Source organism: Acinonyx jubatus, chromosome D2, assembly GCF_027475565.1.
Source record: "Acinonyx jubatus isolate Ajub_Pintada_27869175 chromosome D2, VMU_Ajub_asm_v1.0, whole genome shotgun sequence".
In the NCBI taxonomy this organism is placed as follows: domain Eukaryota; kingdom Metazoa; phylum Chordata; class Mammalia; order Carnivora; family Felidae; genus Acinonyx; species Acinonyx jubatus.
The window spans coordinates 15,628,954-15,654,636 of record NC_069393.1 but is presented as its reverse complement, the minus strand read 5'-3'; the positions used below and the strand labels follow the sequence as shown (position 1 = coordinate 15,654,636).

The 25,683-nt window shown below is 41.8% G+C and overlaps 1 protein-coding gene across 14 annotated transcripts in view; it reads left to right on the top strand.

Moving 5' to 3' along the window:
* Nucleotides 1-25,683, top strand: part of PCDH15 (protocadherin related 15) — a 926,293-nt gene that overhangs the window by 568,747 nt on the left and 331,863 nt on the right. For all 14 annotated transcript variants that reach the window (XM_053207164.1, XM_053207165.1, XM_053207167.1 and 11 more), the window contains 3 exons: nucleotides 2,901-3,107; nucleotides 12,424-12,558; nucleotides 14,372-14,521. In XM_053207164.1, the coding sequence (XP_053063139.1) occupies nucleotides 2,901-3,107; nucleotides 12,424-12,558; nucleotides 14,372-14,521 (492 nt within the window). The remainder of the gene's footprint in view (nucleotides 1-2,900; nucleotides 3,108-12,423; nucleotides 12,559-14,371; nucleotides 14,522-25,683) is intronic.

The window sequence follows — 25,683 nt, the reverse complement described above, 5'->3', positions numbered from 1 at the left end:
CTTTCACCTGACCTGCTTTTTGCACTTCTGTTCTCATTGATGAGTGGTTACCGGGGATCAGAACAAGTCAGATTTTTGAGAATTCCTATTTATATTGTACAGAAGAAGGAAGGATTGGATGACAGGTTTGATGCATGGTGTCACTGAAGAGTAAAGTGTAATGGTATTAATTTGTGTTAAGTGCCATATTTTAACTCTAATTAATCTGGAGTATCTACGTTATTAATATTCTTTCCTGCCACTAATTTCTCCCATCAGTCTTACATTGGGATGTTCATTTGCATCCTCTGAATTGGAGAAAGGTGGTGAATTTCCCTGAGTAGCCTCTCATAAATCAGGAGACTGGAGTTTTGGATGCTTTCCTGCCTGGTATTTACATGTGATGTGGCCTTGAACTTAAAACTAACCTTTTTACTTCTCCATCAGCACAAATGTATATGTTCTCACATTTAGAGAGGGGTATACAAAATAGGACAGAGATTAGGAATGTGGACTTTGGAGACAGATGCCTGGTTAGCACACCTGACACAATGTATGACAGCCATCCAAAAATATCAGCCATATTAACAGCAAACTAATGTGAGGGTTAAAACGGGGCTTTTGCATGTTATTTTTAAAGACATGCAGAATTTGATTGTGCCCAGAGATCTAATTTGAGTTTCATTTCCTTTTCATTGGACCACTTTGTTTTCATCATGCAAATAATAGATGTTCTTCCTGGCGTCACAGCTGGCAGTAAAAATTAACAACCTATGAGCTGAATGTAAAACATAAGCTTCTTTCACTGTTATAAAATTAGGCTTTTTGTTTTCCCCTCACCATCCATAAATGGTGTGTTTGTGTGTGTTTATCGTGGGGGAGGGAATACATTATAGAGTTTGTGACTTTTCGTAGCACTGCTGGCATGCCCAGGATGTGGCATCATGGCTTTTGGAATAATTAGATGCAAAATAAAGGGAGAGAGAAAGGTCCTGCTCACAATGACTTGCGTCTATGAACTGTTCCCGCTTTAATCAGATCACAGTTGCTGGGTCGGAAGCCCGTAAGGACCAATTAGCTTCGTCCAGTGTAAAAGTGATGTTTTCTAGTCAGAGTCTGTCCCTCTCACCCTGATTGGCTGTGTCCAAAAAGCCTGCTGTGTGTCACAGAGGGAACTCCTGAAGAGCATCTGTGGCTCAGCGCAAATTAATGACAGCTGCTGGACACAGAAAGAGCAGTCCATACTGATGGGGGGGGGGAGGGGCTTGGCGCATAGGCGTATGTGTGAGAAGAATGCGTAAGTCCAGAAAAGGCTGTGCATTATTTCAGGATTGTGGTTCCCCGTGCGGATCAGGGCTCATTGAACCTTTTGTACCATGGACCACTTTGGCAATATGTTTCCCAATGAAAATATAAATGCGTACAATAAATGACATAGCATTATAAAGGAAATCTAATGTATTGAAATAGAATTCTCAAAATATTTAAAAAGAAGAAAAATACATAGTTTTTATCAGTGCTTTAAATAACCTAATTTTACAGTGGGTTTATTAATTACCACGATTTCAAATTAGTAATTAGCATAAATGAGGTTTCAAAATAGTTCAATATTAATAATAATATGAAGTGAAAAAATATTGTGATTTTTCTTGGTTCAAAGTCCCCAGTACTCCCAGACTGATAACTGTGATGTTACTCACCCTCTTCATTGATGAAAATGCTAAATTATGATCAGAAGAAAGTGTACAATTATCTTATAGAAGCTCCAGTTTCTGCCCCAGATTGAAAAATCAGAGATACCTATCTGAACCACTTGTAAATTTTCATGGCTAAAATGGTACTATTTCATCCAGGAAAGCACTTGAGTATTTAATATAAAATATTTAACCTTCAGTTGGAGTTGATTTCAAAACACAACTATTGCAAAAGTGGGGAAAACTTATCAGTAAAAATTTATGACAAAATTTGAATCTATTTCAATAAGTACATTCTATTGAATTGTGTCAAGGTTTTTCTTGACATTTGGAGGAAATTTTCTAGGAGTCAGTTGTGATGAAATCTTCCCTGAAATAACTTCTGGATTGCTGTATAATAAGGTACATTTTCTAAAAAAAAGACAAAAACAAAACCCAGAAAGTCAAGGGCTGGTGTTTCCCCCACTCACAACATGACCATGTAGTCATGAAAAGAAAATCTATTGGAAATATAAATTGTCATCAATTTTTTTAACTGAAGAGGAGAAAAGACAAGAAAACAAACATATTTCTAGTACATGAGTCTTAATTATATTTTAATAACATGTCTAATTAAATAATATTTGGAATTCTATAGCTATTTAAAAATACTTACTTGAAATCGTCTCTGTCCATTATATGATGTCTTTGAGGACTTTCCATGGGCAAAAATGTAGCCTTAATCTATTAACTTTATATAGAAATATGAATTATTTGGGGATTTGATCATTAGTGTGGAATGAGAAGACAAATAGGAAAATAAAGTAAATATAATACTTTAGGTTATGAATTTTTTTCTCTTTTACTTAAATATTTTATTAGCAATTTACCAAATGCCTTTGCTTCTCAATTTTCTGTCTACCTGTTTTTAACCACAATTTTCTCTCCTAACAACATATAATGCAGATACAATAATTCTTTATTAGTGTTTTTGTTTGTTTTTGTTTTGTTTTATTTTTAATATATACTGAGTTTGAGGACAGGAGACCAAAAAGTTGATGAACTGTCTCTGGACTTTCTTATCCTCGTCAACTCGTTCTAAGGGCCCCAGTCCCTTGACTTGAAAGCATTTCTTCTTTCTGTAATGACTCCAGATCAAAAAAGAATCCTCCTATATGATGTGAAAAGCAACACGCCAAAAGCATCCAATAACAGAATTTTTTAACTTCTCAAAAAATTATTTTCTAGGCTGAACAAGACAATGGTCACCCTCTGCCAGCCTTTGCCAGTCTACATATTGAAATACTGGATGAAAACAACCAGAGTCCCTACTTCACGATGCCCAGTTATCAAGGCTACATTCTGGAATCTGCCCCAGTGGGAGCCACTATCTCTGACAGTCTGAATTTGACCACCCCTCTTAGAATTGTGGCTCTGGACAAGGACATAGAGGATGTAAGTTCAATCTTCATTTTGCTCTTGTTTTCTTTATGTCAACAGGAAATTTTACGAGGACATAGTTACGTGAGCCATAGAATAGAGAACCAAGTCCGTATAAATAAGAGTCTCAGAAACAAGGATCTTAGTGTTGTAATCTAATTTCACATCAAGAATATTGTGAAAAAGAGTATGTTTGAATTCAGTGACTGTTTTTTTGTTTGTTTGTTTGTTTGTTTGTTTTTCAGTTTACAGATCCTGGGTATAAGGATGGAAAGGAATGTTTCATTTATAGTTTGCTAAACCACAGGACAATCTTTTTTTTTTTTTTTTAATTAATATGGGTTGAAAACTGTTTCTATAATTGCTGATAGGGGAACATAATCACATTACAGAATAAATATTAGAAAAAAAAAACAAAAACATGAAGGCAGTCCTGTGGTATGGTTTAAGGAACTTTTCCGATGCTATGTTATTAGGCAAAAACACATTTGGAGGCAGCTGACCCGCTCACACTGCCACCGGTGGCCGTGTTGATGTCAAGGCTCCGTGCGCCATGCATGCCAGTGCCCTGTGGTGGACATGCCACTGGCCACACGGGTGGTTGGCTGTCCAGGCTGGGCGGGTCAGAGTTCTTGACCTCTGCACCCCCTCTTGTGCTGAGAAGTGGGCAGCCAATCTATACCAGGCCAGTCATAGCTTTTCCAGGAAAGGAAAATCAAGGAACCAGGGCGGGGAGGCTTTGGCATCACATATTAAAGAAATGGAAACAGATCTGAAGCCACAGTGGCCGCATTAGCTGACATCATGGAGGAAGCCTGTCACCACAGAGAGGAAATGAGTCCTGACAAAGTCACACACAAGGGAGTGCTGTTGGGTCCTGTTGTCTTGGGTTAGAAGATGCCCAGGCCTGTACTGATCTCTGATTTTTCTTCCTTTTGTTCTGTGGTTCTGTGACCTGCCACAGTATTTCCCCATGCATCTTTTTTATTTTTTTGAAAACATACTTTCAGTTTGAATTCTGCCCCTTCCAAAGGGAGAAAGACCTGACTCAGCCATTTCTCCCTCTTCAACAGAGCTGTTCATAAATGTCCTGCAGCCACGCTGTCCCCGATGGCAGCCACCAGCCACGCGTGCCTGTGGAGCCCTGGAAACAGGACTACACTGACAACTTAATTTAGTGTTTTGTTTAATTTAACTAACTTAAATCGAAGTAGTCACGTGCCACTACTTGGGCAGCACAGCCGTAGAGTGTCCCCCAAAATCTCATTACAAGGAAGCTTCATCATCCGTCTAGTAAATGAAGAGGGAACTTTCAGATTTTTTGTCCCCTCTTTCTGGAAGAAGTTTCTAACACTTTGCAGAGGCTGTGACAACTCTGTGTGCACTCCACTTCTTTCCAGATGCCTTTCTACCTCCTGATACTTTCTCTCTCCCCTCATCCCAACCTTCCTGTGCTGCTTAGTCTCTCCTCTTCGGTCTCATCACGTTTTAACAATAACTGTCAGTGAGTTCTTAGTACCGGCCCGACAATCTAGTAAATACTTTATCTTGCGTTAATTCCCTTAAATCTCACAGCAAACATAAAAGATGCAATATCCCATATTGCAGAAGGGGAAGTTGAAGCTATTTTAAATTGATTTCTGTGATCACCGACTTAGTAAATGGTGGAGTTGGTCCTTGAGCCAAGGTCTATGGGAAGCAAAGTCCTTGATTTTAAGCACCAAACTAGAAAGCCCATGTCTACTTGATACAGTATGACTATAGTCTGACAGTCATGACAGCTGATAAATGCTACAGACATTCTTCCAGAAAAGTGCATATGCGAGCACCATTTCCCATCCCAATGTAGGAGGCTAGGGATCCCCTGAATGTCTTCATCTAGTGAGTCCTCACTAGAAAATTCAGAGTTACCTTAATAAGTTTTATATAGGCTAAGCTACTATATTTTGTAGGCCTGGTGATGTCGCATAGATTTTGGTATGGATTTTATTACATTTTTAAATTGGAATGCGTAATCATATGTTAAGCAGAGACTAGTCAATTTGGAAAATTATAATAGTGTAAGTCATACCATCATGAACACATCAGTTAGCAACATCTGAATCCTGAAAGAAAATGCAGCTGAGAGTTTTTCCATAATTGCAAAATGTATGTGTTTGTATTTACTTGATGTATTTATATTATTGAATAGTTGCATACTAAACTTGCTTGGGTACATTCTTACTTTCCTGGATTGCCATTCACGTTAACATTATAAATGTGAAAATGCATTCTAAGAGACTTTGTAAAGGATGATGAGACTTACAGGGTATTGGTGAGGTGGAGTTGGGGGAGCTCCTAGGTGTAAAATGTCTGGGAAACACTACTTGACATTCTACTCATAGAGTTGACCATCCCACTTAGCCTATTAAATGCTCTGTGCATTTCCAGGGCTGGGGGAGGAGTTTGGGGCAGGAGGCTGTTGTTCTTAAGAGTTTGTTCTTTGGAGTTACCCCCCAGCCCCGGCTTGTGTGACCCTTGGTCCTACTCTGTGATAATTGAATGACTCTGTGGGCCTCGTTTTCGTGAGTCACCCCTTTTCATTCAATCACCTGTGAATGCAAACAAATATGTGACAGGACACCTTGGTCTGCCCTTCCCTTGGGGCTGGCAGGAAGGGCAGGGAGAGGACAGTTCCCTTAAATGCTGCCATGCACTTAGAGAAAGGCACCGTTAATATGTCTTGTAAAAACGTCAAGTAATTAAACAATGTGTATCTTGCCATTAGTTTTTTAGGCCCATCCTCTTTCCAAAATTACCTACAGTGAGTGCCATGGGTGCCTAGAAAGTGAGCAAGTATCTCTAATCTCCTAGTGATGAAGGTTTCTAAAATACTAAATATAGCTTCTATGTATCTATAATGTAAACAAGCCCATAGAATGTCAACATAGTTTAATCCAGTTTCCTATACCATGTGAAATATTCTCTTAAAACCCACTCCTCAGGCACTGATATAACCCCTCATCATGCCCCTCAGTCTTGAAACCCAAGAGTCTTTGGTTTTTGTTTCCTCACTGCAGCTGAAAATCTTCATATTCTCCCTGTTTTGTCCTCTGGATATTTCATGACTGTCTTTATCTCTCATTGGAATTACCTTCTGATGTCCTTGCCCTCCTATTTTTTCTTACTCGGGTGTCTCTTACCCAGCCACTAAGAGTGATCTAGTTAAGAGGTCAGATCAGTCTACATCACAGTTCTGCCTCACACGCTTTTGAGATCAGTTTTCCCGCAGAAGAGAATGGCTGGCTGTTATCTCATGCCTGAACATTCATACGGCCTCATTTCCTGAAACTTCCTCCTCACCTGTTACATTTAGCAATGGCTTGTAGTTTCCTGTGTAGCTTCTTGTCTCATTACGTTTTTTTGTGACATTTTCCATGCTTTGAAATCTTTTCTCTTTCATCACCCAAGCTGGTTTGGACAACTTCCACTCAGTGTTGAGAGTTCTGCATGGGCATCCCTCACTCACATCATGTCCAGACTCCGCTTCCTCTCACCTGAGTGGGGTGTCTCTCTCATGCTATCCTTGTGACATTGTAGTCACCTTGCACCCTCTTTGAATATAAACTGAGAACAGGGCTTAGATCTCTGTGATTCTTGTATCTTGAGGATCTAACACAGTTCCCAGAACTTAGTAGTTTCTACTAATTGTTTATTGAACTTGTACATTCAGGCATGAGTAGTGGAATGAGGATATCTAACATATGATCAAAATTCTAGTGCTCTTGATTTAACTGTTTCACGATACGGCCCATTCCAGGGTTGGACAACCACTTCCTAGAAAACTCTTCATCCTATTGAGTTGAAACGAGCCTTCTCATAATTCATCTTGTATTCCATATAACTTCCATTTTCCAGCACTGAGAATAAATCCATGAGATAGTCTGTAATAGGTTTCAAGATGGATTGATGTCCTTTGGAATCACCTCTTTCCCCCACCACCCCCAGGCCAAGGACTCTTTATTTTAAAAGCAAAATATGTTCATTACTAGATGATTTAAAGATCTGTATTAACAAAAAGAAACCTCAAGGCCCTTTCAAGGCAAGAATTTTACTGCCTGATAAATTCTCGCTGTTTTTGAGTGCCAGAATAATGCAATTACTCAGTGTATGGGCAAAGGATTTAAGAATAAAGACAGAAACACATCACCGCATTCAGGTGTTACCAAAAGAAATGGAGAAGAACGCTAGGCATGGAAAGAGAAGTCATCACGGCAGGAGTTAGTTTCCTGAGTAGCTTCGAGAATAGGAGAACAGACTTGGATTGTCCAAAAATCAGCGTCTTCCTTCAGTTCAGTAGAAAGGAAGAGTTTTAAGAAATAGTAGCAGGGATCGGTGAGTGGAGTTATCAGCAGTGTAGATTTTGGGGTAGAAGGAATATTAACGGTCACAGTGAAACTAAAAAAAAAAAGTAAACAAAAATATTTGTGTCAGTGTTCCTTTTCTATTGATGTATAAATGTCCACATAAAGGTACATATGTCATATAGAGAGGTAATAGGAGTCACATTCTGGGTTGTTTTTTTTTTTTTTTTTTTAAGTGCTCTTACATCATACTTTCAAAATAGCCCAGCAGGTAGATAGGGCAAGACACGCCCAAGGTATTTAAGATGATATCTGAAACCACCATGTTTTCAGTAAGCAGAACTACTAAGAGCTGATGATTGGATTCCGGTTATAAAAAGTAAGTAAATAATGGGGAATAGTAATCAACCGAGGGTACCCATTTGGCTCGTAGGAAGGCAGCAAGTCATTTAGAATTCCATGTGGGTTCACGTCCTGCATAAAGCGTTACTGTTTTCAGAATAAAGGTGTCCTTAAAACTTAATGCAATATGGTCTTAAAGGTCCACGGTCCTGGTATGCTTTATACATATCATTATGCTGTCGTATGTATGTTATGTCAGAATATTAAGAAAAAAAATACACTGTGAAAAAAGTTATTAGTTTAAATGCACTAGAAAACGTTGTTGCTGTTGTTTATTTGTTTTTTACTAGAGTATACTTGTAAGCCATATGTATGTCTGTGGTCATTTATGCTTACATGTTTCTATTTAATGTTTAATTTGCATATAGGTTCCTCCAGGGGGAGTTCCTGTAGGTACTAGGCATTCATTTTGTGTTTGCTCTTTTGTGAATTGCTGTGGTTCATTTCCTAGTTCTCTTTCTTTTCCGTAAAACAAGTAGACACTTCCTTCAGTATCCGTTATAAAGACATCTACAACGACTTTATATATGTCTGTGGAGATGTTAATTTAATTTTATGTTCATCATATTATTGGTTATAGTAGAATGAATTGTATGGAATCCAAATTTTATGTGAACTTTAGCAAAGATTGTTCAATTTTTTAATGTTTTTCAGTTTATGACAAACATTAGTAATTCATCATTGTGTTTCTGAAAGACTCTAAGCTTGGGATTGAACTCTTTTGAACAAGGTTGTCTGAAGACAACAACTGTTGACCAATTCACATTGGCAGATGAGATTAATTTCTGTCATTTCCCCTTATGCTTCATAATTTACCTAAGTATGCATATGTATATATGTGCACATATACATACATTTTTGTGTTGTATGTGTATATATATATGAGGATGCATATAAACGTGTGTGTGTGTGTGTGTGTGTGTGGGAGAGAGATACAGTATTCTGGTTCTCATTGGAAACCCCAAATTGGCTTCAAATCCAGTTGATTGTTATATTTGAATGGATTTCTTCTACATGATAAGATTTTAAATTTTACATTCACATGTTGTTTACCTTTGCATTTGTATATGTCCTTACTTTTGTCTTCAATTTTTCTGTGCTGTGAGTGAATATCAGTGTTTATTTTACCCTCCCAGAGAATAATACACAAACCAATGAAATGACACACTTATCATGTATAGTTACTATATACTTCAGATAATATAATATTACCTTATGTCAGAGGGAAAAGGAAAATTTATTAATCAGCCTTCTGTGTACATACTGATTTTAAAAAAACTAATGTGTATTTTAAACAAATTTTTAAACACAAGGGCTGCATTAAAAGTACTGACCCTGTAAGAATAAGAAGTCAGATGGAGTGCTTGGGTGGCTCAGTGGGTTAAGCATCCGACCTCAGCTCAGGTAATGATCTCACATTTCATGGGTTCAAGCCCCATGTCAGGCTCTGTGCTAACAGCTTGGAGCCTGGAGCCTGTTTTGGATTCTGTGTCCCCCTCTCTCTTTGCCCCTCCCCCTCTCATGCTCTGTCTGTCTCTCTCAAAACTAAATGAACATTAAAAAAAAAATAAGAAGTCAGAGCATTTTCTGTCCATTTTACACTCATAATATACCACACCCGAAACTAGTATTAGCCTTAAAAATAAGTCCTAGGTATTAAGCTTTGAGTAGTAATTGGCTGCATATTTCCAAATCTGCCTTCTTCAATTCTTGGCCTCAAAGAAATATCCAGGTATTCACCATTAGCGTCTAAGTACCCTATACATAGATTTTGAAGGTTACTATGGTAAGTATCCGTAAATTTCACAAGTTATAATTTAACCAGAGATTAACTGAGCAGGAAAGATTGGCATGAGCTATAAAATGCCATTGACAGTGATAGCTTTATGTGTTATATTATCTTTTTCACAAAAAAAACAATCCGCAGGTCTGGAAAGTCGTATTTTAGTCTCTAGCTAGTTGCAACGGGACTTGAAGACCAGCAAATTATCAAAAAGTCTTTAATGTTTCTCATTATCAAACGTAAGAGTCTGTTTCTGAAGTCCTGGCGGGCGTGTCATCTTGAAACAGGAAGCATTTGAAGTGAGGGTCTCGTGGCTTTCATAAACCGGGAGAACAAACGGCGTGGTCAGTGGCACGACCGGGTGGTGCGGTGTCGCGTGTGTGTACCATGGTGCACGGCCCGGCGCTCACCGCAGTCCTGCACCATCACCACACCTGACATAACAAAGAAAATGCTCACAACATGTGGTGAGTCTCTGAAGGCATTATACCCAACAAATTTACCAACAGAGACTCCAGGGGGAAGGAAGAAAGAAATTGGGAGAACATTAGTTATGAGGAAAGTAGAGAAGGACTGAGGGATCTGAACAAAGGGAAAGAAGCAAATATTTGCTCTATTAGGTCACGGGGCAGAGCTTGCTCAGCTCGGATTACTGGCCACGTAGAGGTTTGAGTATAGGATGCTGCATTGCTCAACATCACTGTTGGGACACTCGGAGAACAGGAAAAAATACATGAATTTAGCAGCCTAGTGATTTTACCCTGGTTGGTAATTGCTGTTAATTGAAACTGCCTTTTAACTTTCTCGATCACTTAAAAATAACCATCAAATTTTATTGAAATTGACTTTAAAGTACACACACAGTAAGAAGGAACCTCAAATTATGGCTTAAAATATGTTGAATTTATATGCATTTTATCATCTATTTTTTAAAATAATTTAACTTTTTATTAACTAATATGTTTGATTAATCAACCCCCCCCCACCACCTGCTAGCCATATGGGGCCATGATGCTGACACGGAAACTGAGGTTCCTGTTTGAAAGTATCCATGTAAAGCCTCTGACTTTTCACGGCTCTGAACAATTTTGATTATTTTATAATAAAGAGATCAATGGAAATTATTGTCTATCGTATTCACTTTTTTTATTGTTGTAGGATCAATAAATGTAGCATACTGGACTTGTATCAAAATCTTCCATAGAAGACTTTAAGTCTTCTATGGACCTAGAAGCTGCAATGATATAGCTAAGTGATATCTCAAATATCTAAGGTGATATCACAAATACAGAACTGTGTGAGGTTCAAATGAAACCATTCATTTCAAAGTTATTCAGAATATATACATACAGAAGCTTTAACAAGATGTATAGATTTCAGCATCTGTGGGTTGCATCAGGACCACCTTTTAATATAGCAGTACAGATATCAACTTTCTCAATTTCACATAAAAATGTTTAAAATGTGAGTGCTAATTTTTTAAGTCAAATTTAACATGTCTTTAACAATTTTTAAGTCTATACTCTGCCCTCAGCCCCCGATTTCAGATGTAGAAAAGGAATCTATGATATTAAATTGCATTTCACACTACGCTATGCATACCATGTGTTGGGCACTTTTTTGAATATAGTTGACACACAGAGCTACATTAGTTTCAGGTGCACAACACAGGGATTTGACTTCTGTCTGCATTATGTCATGCCCACCACACGAGTACCCGCCATCTGTCACCGCACGATGACACTGTTACGGTACCACTGACTGTATTCCCTGTGTGGTGACATTCATCCCCACGACTTATTCCTTCCATAACTGGATGCCTGTATCTCCCGATCTCCCTTTTCCGTCACTGCATAATTTTTAAAGTTGCCCAAATCTATAAAAATGCCTCACCTCCCTGTGCATCTCTGTTGCTGTTGTTGTCATAGCCTTATCAGAAGCCGTCCGTCCCAGATACCCCTCTTTCCTTTGGTGCACTTGCCCTCTGACTCCACTATGCAGACACCAATGCACACCTCCCCACTTCGTGTCCTTGTTCTTTCTTGAAAATGCAGAGATGGATGTCTTCTCATTCAGGGACGTCAATAGACTGTGAAGAGTTTCCCCTGCTTAGTGAATGTTCTCTGTTTTGAACTTTTGCAATCACTTCTCTATGTACATATCATGTTTCTGGGCTCTTTTATCAGACACACACACCCAACTCATACACCTTCAATCTGATTATCAGAAATTTTTAAATTAAAATGAACATTATGTTTCCCCTTGGAGAATCTTTACAGCATTAAAATATGAAAGAACGAGCATGGTATTTATAGGTAATGAATTATACATAACCAGTCTTATTTCTATTTTACATTAAACATGAGAACAGAATAGTAATATGCATGTGGGTGCTTTGTTACCACAAATCAAGTAGTTGTACAATCCTACAGCTAAACTTTGGGGCTCCAATTTTCTTCTCTTGCATTTACTTCTTATTCCTTGAGCTCAGTGAAGTTCTGGAGAATATTGATATCATAAGCCAATAAGAACATATTCAATTGGATTGTTATCTATCTTATTTATTTCCTTTTTTTACATTAATAATACTTACAGTTATTCCACTATGTTGTTTTCCACAAAGTGAGTCATTGTCTTTGCATAATTCAGCTCAGTGATGAGTAAATGTGTAGTAAACCCTATCTTTTCTTTGGAAATTCTTTTGACACTCATGGATGGTTTTGTAACAGATTTGTCAAATTAATTTACAGTTCATGAACTAATAGCTGCATTGTTTATTCAACTTTTTTTTGTTTTCTCAAAGACGAAAGACCCAGAGCTTCACCTTTTTCTCAACGATTACACCTCAGTCTTCACCGTCACACAGACCGGTATCACTCGCTACCTCACCCTACTTCAACCAGTGGACCGAGAAGAGCAGCAAACTTACACTTTTTCGGTAAAAAGATTTATTATTTATGTGTGTTCACGTACGTGTAACGGAAAGTGATGTCTGTTTAAAACTGGAGAGGTCCGTGGGGCGCCTGGGTGGCTCAGTCGTTTAAGCATCCAACTTCAGCTCAGGTCACGATCTTGTGGTCCGTGAGTTCGAGCCCCGCATCGGGCTCTGTGCTGATGGCTCAGAGCCTGGAGACTGTTTCAGGTTCTGTGTCTCGCTCTCTCTCTGCCTCTCCCCCGTTCATGCTCTGTCCCTCTCTGTCTCAAAAATAAATAAACGTTAAAACTGAAGAGGTCTGTGACTTAGGGAAAAAATGCAGTATTTTCAAGTAACTGAGAATTGAGACTATCAGTAATAAAATTCTTTACATGTGTTTCTCTTTTTTCTGTTTATAAGTTTGTACAGCTATGTTATCATTGTTTACCAAAAAAAAAGAAAAATAATTTTCAAGATGAAAACAGGAAAATGAGACTTTCATTCTTCACCATGCACTTATAATTGACTTCAATTGAGATAGTATAAACTAGAATCCACAAGTAAAGAATTATTTCCTAACCCTTACTTTATTTTAATTTATTTTATGGTTTTTGTTATTACATTTTATATTTTGACATAGGGTTAGGCCAGTGGTTCTCCACTGGGATGATCCCTGCACCCCCAAGCCCTGTCCCACCCCCACCCCCCTACCCCCCTGCCGAGCCCTGGGAACATTTGGCAATGTCTGCAAGACAGTTTTGGTCATCACTACAGGATCTACTGCATCAGGTAGGTAGAGCCCAAGGATGCCGATATGCATCTGGTAACACACAGGACAGCCTTCCCTCTCTCCAACAGGGAATTATCTGATGGAGGAAGCCCGGTTCAGGTTAGTTAAGAAAAAAAATGGTGAGGGGAGATTATTAAAGCTGTATATATATAATAGAATATATACATTATATTCTATATTCTATGTTCTATATATCCTATGTATTCTGTATTCTGTTACACAAACACATACATGATTTGTGGGGGTGAGAGGTGGATATAGATAAAAAGAAAGTTGTATTATCCAAATTTATGAGCCGTATTTTATTCAGATATAAGAGGAAAATGAGCCAGTGGAAAGGACTTAGGACCTACAGAAGACTCCTTTCTGGAGACCCTTCTTTACACAGCAAAGCCACAGCTTCCAGAAACCCTCAGTGACATTGCGAACTTAGACACAGAGTGGATTTCAGAAGTCATTCAGAACAAAAATGGTGGCGTGGCAGTGCGGACTTTGTTTGTCAGACCTTCCTAAAATGTTAACGATGTAATTAACATAGCACTATTAAGTAACATCAGTAAGTCCTTTAAAACTTCCATTTTGTAAATTACCAGAAAAAGACATCGCATCCCTAGGGCGCCTACTTTCTTGAGTTATCAATATAAGCATGTTGGCTCTAAAAGCATCTATGGAATTATATATAAAATATGTAAAATGGAAGAATATTTTCCTATTAATTTTTAAAAATTAAATAGTAGTTAACTCCTAAGAACCAATGTTACTGGCCCACTCCAAGCTTCTCTAACACTTTACATATCTGCTTATTTACATGTGCTTGGAATTGAATACATTAAAAATAAAACAGAATCCTTTGTAATTGCTTCTTAGTGCATTAAAGCACGTTGCTTATGTGTATTATTATAAGTTTGTTATTTCTATCAACAAAACATTTTGGCACCCTTTTAAAACTGAAATTATATATGAGAAATGCCTTAAATCATAGGACTGAATTCAGTACTGCTTATGTTTGCATGACTTACCTGTTACGTGTGTTTTTCATCCCCAAAGATAACAGCATTTGATGGTGTGCAAGAAAGCGAGCCAGTTATTGTCAATATCCGGGTGATGGATGCAAATGATAACACTCCAACCTTCCCTGAAATATCCTATGATGTCTACGTTTATACAGACATGAGCCCCGGGGACAGCGTCATACAGGTAACTACCCATATGGTACAAGGCGCTATGCAAAACGGTTGTTTCCATGGGCATTGTATAATGCGACGCTTCAGAAATTGCTTAAGAAATGAAAACAAGGGGCACCTGGGTGGCCTACCTGGTTAGCGTCTGACTCTTGATCTCGGCTCAGGTCATGATCTCACAGTTTGTGAGTTCAAGCCCTACATCAGGCTGTGTGCTGACAGTGCAGAGCCTGCTTGGGATTCTGTCTCTCCTTCTGTCTGACCCTAGCCTGCTTGTGCTCTCTCTTTCTCAAAATAAATAAACTTAAAAAAAAAAAAAGGAAATGAAAATGAACTTCAGGCTCATTATATGGCATAATCTGGCTTAAAAAGCTTGAGACTTATGTTTACTTGTCACATAAAAATGTATTTATATTGACTTTAAAGGAGAATTAACTAGTTATTAGATGTAAACGCAGCTATTTGATCAGTTTATACTTGATTTTTAAGAGTTTAATACACCGAATACACTTAATTAATATAGTAGTATTTTTAATATATTGATGTTTTCAAGTATTAGATGTATAGTTGAAAATTCCAAATTGTTGGACCTTTTGTAAGTATGGGTTAATTTTCCCTTGGCGATAAAGGCAGAGGACTACGTTAATGAGTTGGTGGATGACATTGTCAGACAGTGGTTACCTGGACATAACATGGAATCATCACAACAGAGAAAATCTGGATTTCATAGTAAATGGTATCTGTGAAACTACAGAAATCGGCAAAATCTTTCTCCTTGACTTGTCTTATTATTAACCGCATACTTACTGCATTTAAATTAATTATAAGTTATCTCAAACTATGTTGGTTTTTTTTTTTTTTTTTTTTTTTGTATTCTGTGCGTAAGTCATAAAGAAGTAATCATATTCTTCCTCGAGGGCTTTTGGGATAGTAGAGTCTAGTACTTTCCAAATTGGCTGTACTGCAGAATTATCTAGGGAGATGTTTAGAAACACAGACAACCAAGATGTCACTTCACCTTTCTGGGATCTGAGGTTCTATGAGCAATACTTCGGTTATTGATATTAAAATAATAAACCCGAGGGGTTCAGTGTCCAGACACATAAAGACCACTGATGTAGATCGTCCTCCATATCTGAGAGTCAGATTCAATAATTTTAAGTTAGTTTCAGGCCAGGAAGGCCATTTTTACTTTTTAGAGCATTTGAATGGCTCCAAATTGTTAGTAAATGACATATTGTATATTATATAAGTATACCATAATGATACGTAATAATGTATATATAACGCATACTAAATATGCATTAGTATAATATATAATTAATGCACATAACTCCATTTACGTGTCTACATGTCTTAGTATATAGCATATATAAATAGTTCAGAATAGTAGAGCATCAGCCTAAAGACCCTGACGACAAACATAAGCCTTCACGTGCGCCTCCCGATTCCCCCGGCTCCGCGTTTGCCTTCTTTTCCTTTGCACGTGCTTTGCTCCTGAACCACCAGCTCACCTGACCGAAAGCGTGTGGCTTCCTCTTTCTCACTTTCCTCCAGTTAGCCGCTTCCCTTCCATGTACAGCTTGATGAGCCTTCTTGTCCTTCACATTATTTCCCTTCTGAGGAGGCATGCCTTGGCGGTGTTCATCCTTCCTTGATGGTCCCTGCTCTTGCACCCCACCTGGACACAGAGCTGTGCAGCCACGCTTCTGTGATCCACTGCTGTGACACAAAACACTCATCATACCTCGTCCCACATCATCACTCCTCATCAGTGTGAGACATTAGGGAAGAAACGGTTCACGTTCTTCTCAGTGCTTCTGCACACTGTTTTCTGTTGCCCAAGAGTACTCTTCTTAACCCAGATTTTGCAAGGCTGGCCCACTTTCTTCGTACAGAACTCTGCCCAAAATGTCACCTCCTCAGAGAAAACTTCCCTCGAGGCTTAGTGCTGACCCCCTTCCAGCTCACACACTCTCTGTGACTCCCCTTCTCAAATGATCCTATTTTCTTCTCTCTTGCCCTCACCCCACGCTGAAGACCCCAAGAGGTCAGTGTCTTTTTTTTATCACCGTGCTGCCTCAACACGCAAGACGTATCACCCATGCGGTACCTAGTCATCCAAAGGATGAATTGTTACCAAATTCACATGGCGCTGTTGTTAACATAGTCTAGAAATAGTTCCGTGCTATGTCTCTTTTATTCATCGGATTAAGATATACTTTCTTGGGTGATAAAAGGGATGACATTATAGCATGGACAGTGGAAATTCACATGTACGCACTTCCATGCGTGGATACCCCCTGCTGTATATGGCAGTGGAGAAAAGGCCACAGTACATTTTATTCCTCTCTTGCTTACGGCATGTGTCATATTGACGGAATCCACCCTTTCAACCGTTTGTCTTGAGGGCAGAACTCTCAAGACAATTAAAAATTAGTTTATAGCATCCACATCAATAGTGCCTAGCATATCACAGGTGCTCAATAGAGTTGATGCTTAATATGTTTATTCCAGGTTGACAGAAGGGAGACATGTGGACAAGCAGAATGAATGGGAAGGTATAAACACATTGGCCTCTGTTTCTAGTTGATTGGTGGGCCTCAAGAACTACATTTGTCTTTACCGAGGCACTTATATGGGCAGCAACATTGCAGTGTATACAGATAAAGGAATGACACTCGTTGTCATGTTCTTATTTAATTAGACCTGATTCTTATCTCTATAATAACATAATTGGAAGTAAAAGTAAGTTTATACATAAAAAATAAAAAAATAAAAAAAGCCAGCAGGGAGCTGGAAAGTGTAACTAAGAAAATGATAGCAGTTATGTGGTAGAACTGTATCTCAAAAAATGTCTGCCTTGGGGGATCAAAAGCTGATTTCTGGCATTTGCTGGCTGAAACAGTTAATTTCCCTATGTATCTCTTTATAAAATAGATCTTTCTTTGCCTTTAAAGATTCATATTTAAATAACTTCCTGAACCATGCAGATTATGAAGATAGAGTGTCATTTGTGTTTATATGGCTCTATCTTTAAAAGTTACTTAAGCACCAAGAGATAAAGACTTATAATTAGTATTTTAAATGTTACTCCTGGCATGTGGTAAAAGAGTGGCATGGCTATAAAACATCCTTCAAGGGCCTGGAAATAAAAGGAAATCGATTTCCTATTGAGAGAAAAATGTGTAAACAAAGCAAAATGATTTAGAACTGGGACCTGTCCCTGCCTCATAAGAATGACAAAATAAATTCTGTGCTGCACCCACCCAGCCCTCGCCAGCCCTGTCTTTCCGCACTGACCCAGCACAGTATCACCTCATTTACTTTTAGTTACTATTCTGGTGTCGGAAAGAGTAAGAACATTAGAAGCAAAGGTGACAGTGAACAGAGACTGTCCAGCAGAGAGCTCCTTGGATAACAGATTTTAAGTACATTTTATTTATTTTTATTTTTTTACTAACTTGTTTTATTTATTTATTTTTTTAAATTTACATCCAAATTAGTTAGCATATAGCGCAACAATCATTTCAGGAGTAGATTCCCTGGTGCCCCTTACCCATTTAGCCCATCCCCCCTCCCACAACCCCTCCGTAACCCTCAGTTTGTTGTCCATATTTATGAGTCTCTTCTGTTTTGTCCCCCTCCCTGTTTTTATATTATTTTTGTTTCCCTTCCCTTATGTTCATCTGTTTTGTCTCTTAAGGTCCTCATATGAGTGACGTCATAGGATTTTTGTCTTTCTCTGACTGACTGATTTCACTTGGCATAATACCCACTGTGGAAAATAGTATGGAGGTTCCTCAAAAAACTAAAACTAGAACTACCCTACGACCCAGCAATTGCACTACTAGGATACTACTGGGTATCCACGGGATACGGGTGTGCTGTTTTGAAGGGACACATGCACCCCCATGTTTATAGCAGCACTATGTCAACAATAGCCTAAGTATGGAAAGAGCCCAAATGTCCATCGATGGATGAATGGATAAAGAAGATGGGGTGTGTGTGTATATATATATATATATATATATATATATATACACAATGGAGTATTAGTCGGCAATCAAAAAGAATGAAATCTTGCCATTTGCAACTACGTGGATGGAACTGGAGGGTATTATGCTAAGTATATTTTAACCAGGGCATTCCGAATCTATCATTTTCAATGTGGCCCCGAGACTGCCTTGGCCTGAGGAAGTACATTCTCGATTATTGCAGCACCTTCTTGGTGGAAACATCCTTGACTGCGAGAAGCAGATAGGTTAGGCATAAAGGTGTGAGTAATCAGGTCCTTATAAATTGGTCCTCTGACTTTATATCTCTGATGCCTGAGTATTGAAACAGGAACAGCGTGATTCTCATGTGTATGGGTCCTGAGCACCCCGGCCTTGCCCCTCCAGGGCAGTGCTGTCACAAAACACCATCTGCACCTTCCATACCTGGAAATGAGGTGCAATCAGAGTACTAGCATATCTCGTCTTGAGGGGGAAGTTGGTGGCATGAGTGAGAATGATTTTTGGCCTGAAAGAGCTTTTTGTAGGCCATCAGTGAAACGCTGCAGGTTTGGCATCAACGAATATCATGCTGTGTTGTCTTAGGTCTCATTTCACACATTGCTGGTTTTCTCGAAACACCAACTGCTGTGTATTAAAGATACAGATCTTGGTATGTAATTTTAATATTTTGAAGATGTAGATTTTCGTATCAGTAGTTAAGTCTAGTCCATGCTCTATGGATGCTATTCTTAAAATTGTACAACTTTCATTGGTGTTCTTGATCCTTAATGAATATAGAGATATTCCTGAGCAGCCTTTAAAAATATCAGTCAGAGGGCACCTGGGTGGCTCAGTCGGTTGAGTGACCGACTTCGGCTCAGGTCATGATCTTGCAGTCTGTGAGTTCGAGCCCCGCATTGGGCTCTGTGCTGACGGCTCAGAGCCTGGAGCCTGCCTCAGATTCTGTGTCTCCCTCTCTCTGCCCCTTCCCCGCTCATCCTCTGTCTCTCTCTGTCTCAAAAATGAATAAAAGTTAAAAAAAAAAATAAAAAAAATATCAGGCAGTTAAAGGTCTGACTTCGGCTCGGGTCATGATCTTATGGTTTATGAGGTCAAGCCCCACATTGGGCTCTGTGCTGACAACTCAGAGCCTGGAACCTGCTTTGGGTTCTGTGCCTCCCTCTTTCTCTGCTCCTCCCCCACCCCTCTCTCAAGAAATAAACATTAATTTTTTTTAAAATATTGATGCCTAGACTTCCCCCTGAGATATTTTTATATATGTGATCTGCCCATCACAGTAGAGCCACTGTGAGAGATTTGATTTAACAAAACAAAGCAGCTCTAATATGCAGCCAGTTTTGAGAAAACCCATCTTGAGCCCTCCCAGTGTTTCACACGTGTGGAAATTGGAATCCCTAATGTATCAAGATGGAGCCTTACGTGGTGCTGAGTCCTCGGATCCTTACCCCCGTCTTTCCATTTTTCTCATTATTCAGTTCCCATTTTCTTCTGTCCTGCTTCTTACTCATCCTCCCCCCTTTTCCTCACCTTCACCCATGCTCTACTAATAATTCCATTTCTTTCCATATCCCTCCACTACAGCCATGTCCCCTCTGTACTGACGCCGTCCTGTTGGTCTGTCACTCTTCCTGAGTCTCCCCATGTGCTGGTCTCCAGGCCCTTCCCTGGTCCAGCCTCATACTGCCTTCCCACCCTGACCCACCCAGGTGCTTGGATTGGTTGATGCCTTTGCAGAATTGCTTAACTTATTTCCTTATAATTATTCATTGTTATTATTTTCTTCCCTGACATGGTACCGTGAGAAGCATACAAAATTGCAAATCATGTGAGTCCATCTTTAATTGTCAAATACAAGAGCACTTCTTCCTCCATCGGGGCAAAGCTCTCATCTGTACCGTTTCATAGAAAACCTCCCTGGTGACGGAGGTGCTTTGTCGCTGGCTCCCTGTTCACTTCTCATTCTTTAAATGTTGACATTCTCCAGAAATCGGTGTGCAGTTTTCTGTGTCCTGTATTCCCATGTTGTTAGTCATTAGCGCTATGCATACTCACAGCTCCCAAAGTTAAATGCCCCGTGGCCACCTGAACATCAAGCTGGTGTTCAAGTATCTGTTGCACGCGGTAATGCAGGCTTTTGACAGGCACTTCAGTTGGACATACTTCGAGATAAATGAGCTAATCCATCATCTTTCATCCAATACAGAAACACAGACTCACACAGACGCATCCTGTCTTCTTAGCTGCTACACTGGGACGGGCCCAGTGAACCTAAGACCATACAGGCCTTAGCAGCAACCTCAGATTTCTGTTTTGTATCCCCTCCTTCACCTACACGGATCCAGATGTCCAGGTTCTGGAATTGCTATTTCCGAATGGATCTGCCATTACTTCCCTTTCTGTGTCTGTGCCCTGTGGTGAATTAGGCTACTACAGGGGACTCTGACCCATAACCCTATTTCTGAAGATGCCTCAGGCCCCTCCCATAGGTGGTTGTTCCAAAACACGAGGCAGGACAGGTCCTCATCCGAGGAAGGGCCCAATCTCTACGCGTGTCGTCTAGCACATCTCTGTCACACCTCAAATATGTTCGTCTTCTCCTGGTACATCCCTCCATGTAATCGACTTTGACATCATATAGAGGGTGTTATGCCCAGAATTCGTGATCCCCAAAGACCACTAGGGAGCCGAGTCCGATGCAAAAGCAAAGAGCCTTTATTCAAGCTAGCTCGAGCTCAATCCCCTACCTGCACCGACGCAGCGGTGAGATACCAGGGAAAGAGAGCGAGTTTCAAAAGGACAAAGGTTTTATTGGGGCCTGGGGGCAGTTGGTGAGGTAATGGCTATGGCCTCAGCCGATTGGCTGGGGAAGGGTCCTGGGGAAGGGTCGAGTCCTGTTAGGCAGGTGAGGGGGGGGGGGTTACTCAAGGGGATGAGGTGTGGTCAAGGTGAAGGACACAGAACAAGATGGAGTCGGCTGGCGTAGGCCCGCCCTTTCATTCCCCCCTTGTCATGTAGCTTAGGGACCCAATCATGGGACCGGCTGCATTTATGGTGACAAGGGGAACAGAGTTGGGAGGTTTACGCAAAGTTCTGGGAACCAAGTGTCCCTGGGGTGGCTCTGGGACGTCTGATTAAGTATTGTCCCCGAGCTGGTGTCTATGATCTGCCAGGTGATGTTTTGGGGGGCGTGGGGACTCCCGGCAGCATGAGCAATGACAAGCAGAGTTAACAGAGTTACCAATATTAGGTAGGTCAAATGCGCTGTAGCTTGAGCTTGAGCGGGTTGTGTTGGTCCCGACTGATGGCCCATCGCGTGACAACGTCCTTCCGGATCGAGGAGGGGTCCGCTGGCTGAGCGTGGGTGTGATGGACCCAGGTCGCGATGCCGTCTACCTTGAGAGCGGTGGAGGTTGTCAACACCACGATGTAGGGTCCCTTCCAGCGCGGCTCGAGAGTCTCTCGGTGGTGCCTCTTGACGTAGACCCAGTCTCCTGGCCTGTACTGGGATGAGGTGTCGGGATCGGGCCAGCCTCGTAGATGGCACGGAGGCGCAGCCAAATGTCCTCGTGCGCCCTCTGGAGCCCGCTCAAGGAAAGAAAAAGTTCTTGATCTTTAAACTCAGCAATAAGTTCAGCTCGAAGGCTGGGAATAACAGGGGGTGGCCTGCCAAACATGATCTCGTAGGGAGTAAAACCCAGAGTGTAAGGAGTGTTTCTAACCCGGTAAAGGGCGTACGGTAGGAGAGTCACCCAGTCCCCGCCAGTCTCCATGGTTAATTTGGTAAGGGTCTCTTTTAGGGTTCTATTCATTCTTTCTATCTGTCCTGAGCTCTGGGGCCTATAAGCACAATGTAATTTCCAGTTTGCCCCCACCGCCTTGGCTACTGCCTGTGTTACCTGCGAGATAAAAGCTGGTCCATTGTCTGATCCTACCATGGCAGGAAAACCATACCTGAGTAAGATGTCTTCTAGTAGCTTCTTAGCCACCGTCTGAGCCATTTCATGCTTGGTTGGGTAGGCCTCCACCCAGCCAGAGAAGGTGTCTGTAAATACCAGGTCCTCGTGTAGAGCCTCGTCGAAGATGGTGGGTGAATTTTTGAATCCCTGAGGTAGCCGTGTCCAGGTGAGTTGCCCACTGTAGCCCTCCTCCGGATCATGCCACTCAAAGGCGAGCAAGGGTTGGCTCTGGGGTGCCAACAGCAGACTGAAGAAGGCGTCCTTTAAATCTAGTACAGTATACCAGACCCTGGAGGGTGCCAAGGAGCTCAAGAGAGTATATGGGTTGGGAACAGTTGGGTGTATGTCCACGACCCTCTTATTTACTTCCCGGAGGTCTTGTACCGGTCAGTAGTCATTTGTGTGAGGCTTTTTGACCAGCAGTAAGGGGGTGTTCCAGGCAGACTGGCAAGGAACTAGTACCCCTAGGCTTCGTAGTCTCCGGATGTGTGGCTGGATCCCCTTCCAGGCCTCCTGAGACATGGGGTATTGTTTGATCCTTACCAGACTCTCTCCTGGCTTGAGCTCTACCAGGACTGGGGTCCTGTGAGCGGCTAGTCCCATCCCCCCTGTCTCTGCCCAAACCGAGGGGAATTCTTGTAGCCATCTGTCTATATTATCCTCTCTCGGGAGCGCCTCCTGGTGGAGGAGGTATTCATCCTCCAGTTTCATGGTCAGGACCTGGATGGGGTGGCCCTTGCCATTGGTGACCTGAGGCCCCCCCTTGTCTGAAAGTTATCTGAGCTCCAATCTTGGTCAGTAAGTCCCGTCCTAACAGTGGGTAGGGGCATTCTGGTATTACCATAAAGGAGTGGGATACCTGGCCCGTTCCCAAATCTACTGTTCTTCGGGTAGTCCATGAATACTGGCTCATACCAGTTGCCCCTTGTACCCAGGACTTCTTGCTGGCTAGTTTTCCTTGTGGGGTGCGGAGGACCGAATGTTGTGCTCCGGTGTTGACAAGGAAGTCAATAGGGGTCCCCTCCACTTTAAGAGTTACCCTGGGTTCGGGGAGAGGGTACGGACCCTGACTCCCCTAATCACTTAGTTCATCCAGCTCTAGGACTTTTACTCGATCAGTCTTGCTTCCCTTCCCGCCGGCTCTTTTTGGACAATCTCGGGCCCAATGCCCTATCTCCTTGCAGTATACGCACTGATCCTTCTGCAGCCTCTGCTTCCCCCCCTTGGTGCTTTTACCTTTTCTTGTGTCGTCTGCCAGCTGCTGGAGATGGCGGTCTCGTTCCTTGGGGAAGTCAGCAGCGGTAGCTAGTAGTATTCTGGCCAGGTCTCGAGTCTGCTTACTGCTGGCAGCCGCCATGGCGCGAGACTGCTTGTCCTCAGGAGGCTCCCGGTTATTATATACCTTTTCGGCTACCACCAGTAAGTCCTGCAGACTTTTTTTCTCCTAGTCTATCTATTTTCTGTAATTTTATCCTAATGTCTTTGGCTGATTGGTTTACAAAGGCCATGATAACAGCTGCCTTGCTTTCCGGAGCCTCTGGATCCATGGGGGTATAGGTACGGAATGCCTCCATGATCCGTTCTAAAAAGGCAGCCGGAGATTCATCTTTTCCCTGTTGTACATTTCCTACCTTGGCCAAATTGGTTGGCTTTCTAGCAGCCATTCGGAGACCCCCCATTAGAGTCTGGCGGTAGACCCGGAGCCTCTCCTTACCTTCTGCCGTGTTGAAATCCCACTGGGGCTGAGTTAAGGGGAAGGAGGCCTCTATCTGAGCCTGGTTGGTGGTGGGATTCCCATCTGCGCCTGGAACTAGTTTTCGGGCCCCACTGAGGATTCTTTCTCTTTCTTCAGTCGTGAACAGGACCTGCAAAAGCTGCTGGCAATCATCCCACGTGGGCTGATGGGTAAAAAGAACAGAGTCTAATAAATCAATAAGCCCTGCCAGTTTCTCGGAAAACTTAGGATTCTGAGCTTTCCAATTGTAGAGGTCACTAGTGGCGAAAGGCCAATAGTGATGGGGCTGATTCCCCTCTGCGTCTGGGGGTCCGGTGGCTCGCAGGGGCAGAATAGTGGAGTCGGCGGCGGAGGCGGATTGCCCCCTCTGAGCCCTTTGTCTGGTAAAGGGCAGGCTTCCCCCTGGCGCGTTTCGCCTCCCGCTCTCGGAACAGCGTCTGCCTCCCCCGGAGGGGGAGGATGGTGTTCTTCCGGCATCCTAGAGGGGTTATACGGGGGAGGAAAAATTAATTCTTCTTCAGTACCCCCCTGTAGGACAGGGTAGAGGGGTGCTGAAGGCCGGGTAAGACTTTTCCTCTTCTCTGTCTCCTGCAAAGCAAGAATGGGTTTTGGCTCCGGAGGGAGCAGGGTTAGGAAGGGCTTAAGCCAAGAGGGTGGGTCTTCTACAAGGTCCTCCCAAGTGATAATGTAAGAGAGCTGATCAAGATGGCCCGTCTTCTTAGGCCGAGAGATGATACTCCTGACTCGGTGGATGGTAGGGAGGTCGAAGGTCCCCTCTGGTGGCCATCCGACATTGAAAGTTGGCCACTCGCTAGAACAAAAAAACTGCAACCGACCCTTTCGGACATCCACACTGAGGTTGTTAGCTCTTCCCCTCACATCCTTAAAGTGATCAATCATAATACTTAGAGGAGTAGTCTGAGTCTGTCCCATAACGTCCGTCCAGCAAGTCCACAGAACAAAACAGAGAAACACAAAAACAGACAAACAGAGGGCCCCTAGAAAGTCTTCCAACTCCATGGAAGCAAAACTGCAAGCTAGCTTAGACCTTTGAGGGGATTCTATGTCCCTCCAAAACCGATGAAGGGATTCCACGTCCCTCCAAACACGACGGCCTCACGCCGACCAGCGGGAGCCACCCGCCTCGTCTCCGACCTTTGAGGGGATTCCACGTCCCTCCAGAAGGGAGAATCGGAACGTCTTCCGAAACTCCCGGCCCATGGTCCTCCAGTGCGTCCACTTAGACTGCGTTGGGCACTACCAGAATTCCAGAAATGAGCTCACACAGAAAAGACAGAACAAACAGACACTAACCGTGGCCAGTCAGGCTCTCCGGGTCGGGGTCCCTCGGGGTTCTTGGGGATCCCGGACGAGCCCCCAAATGTTATGCCCAGAATTTGTGATCCCCAAAGACCACTAGGGAGCCGAGTCCGATGCAAAAGCAAAGAGCCTTTATTCGAGCTATCTC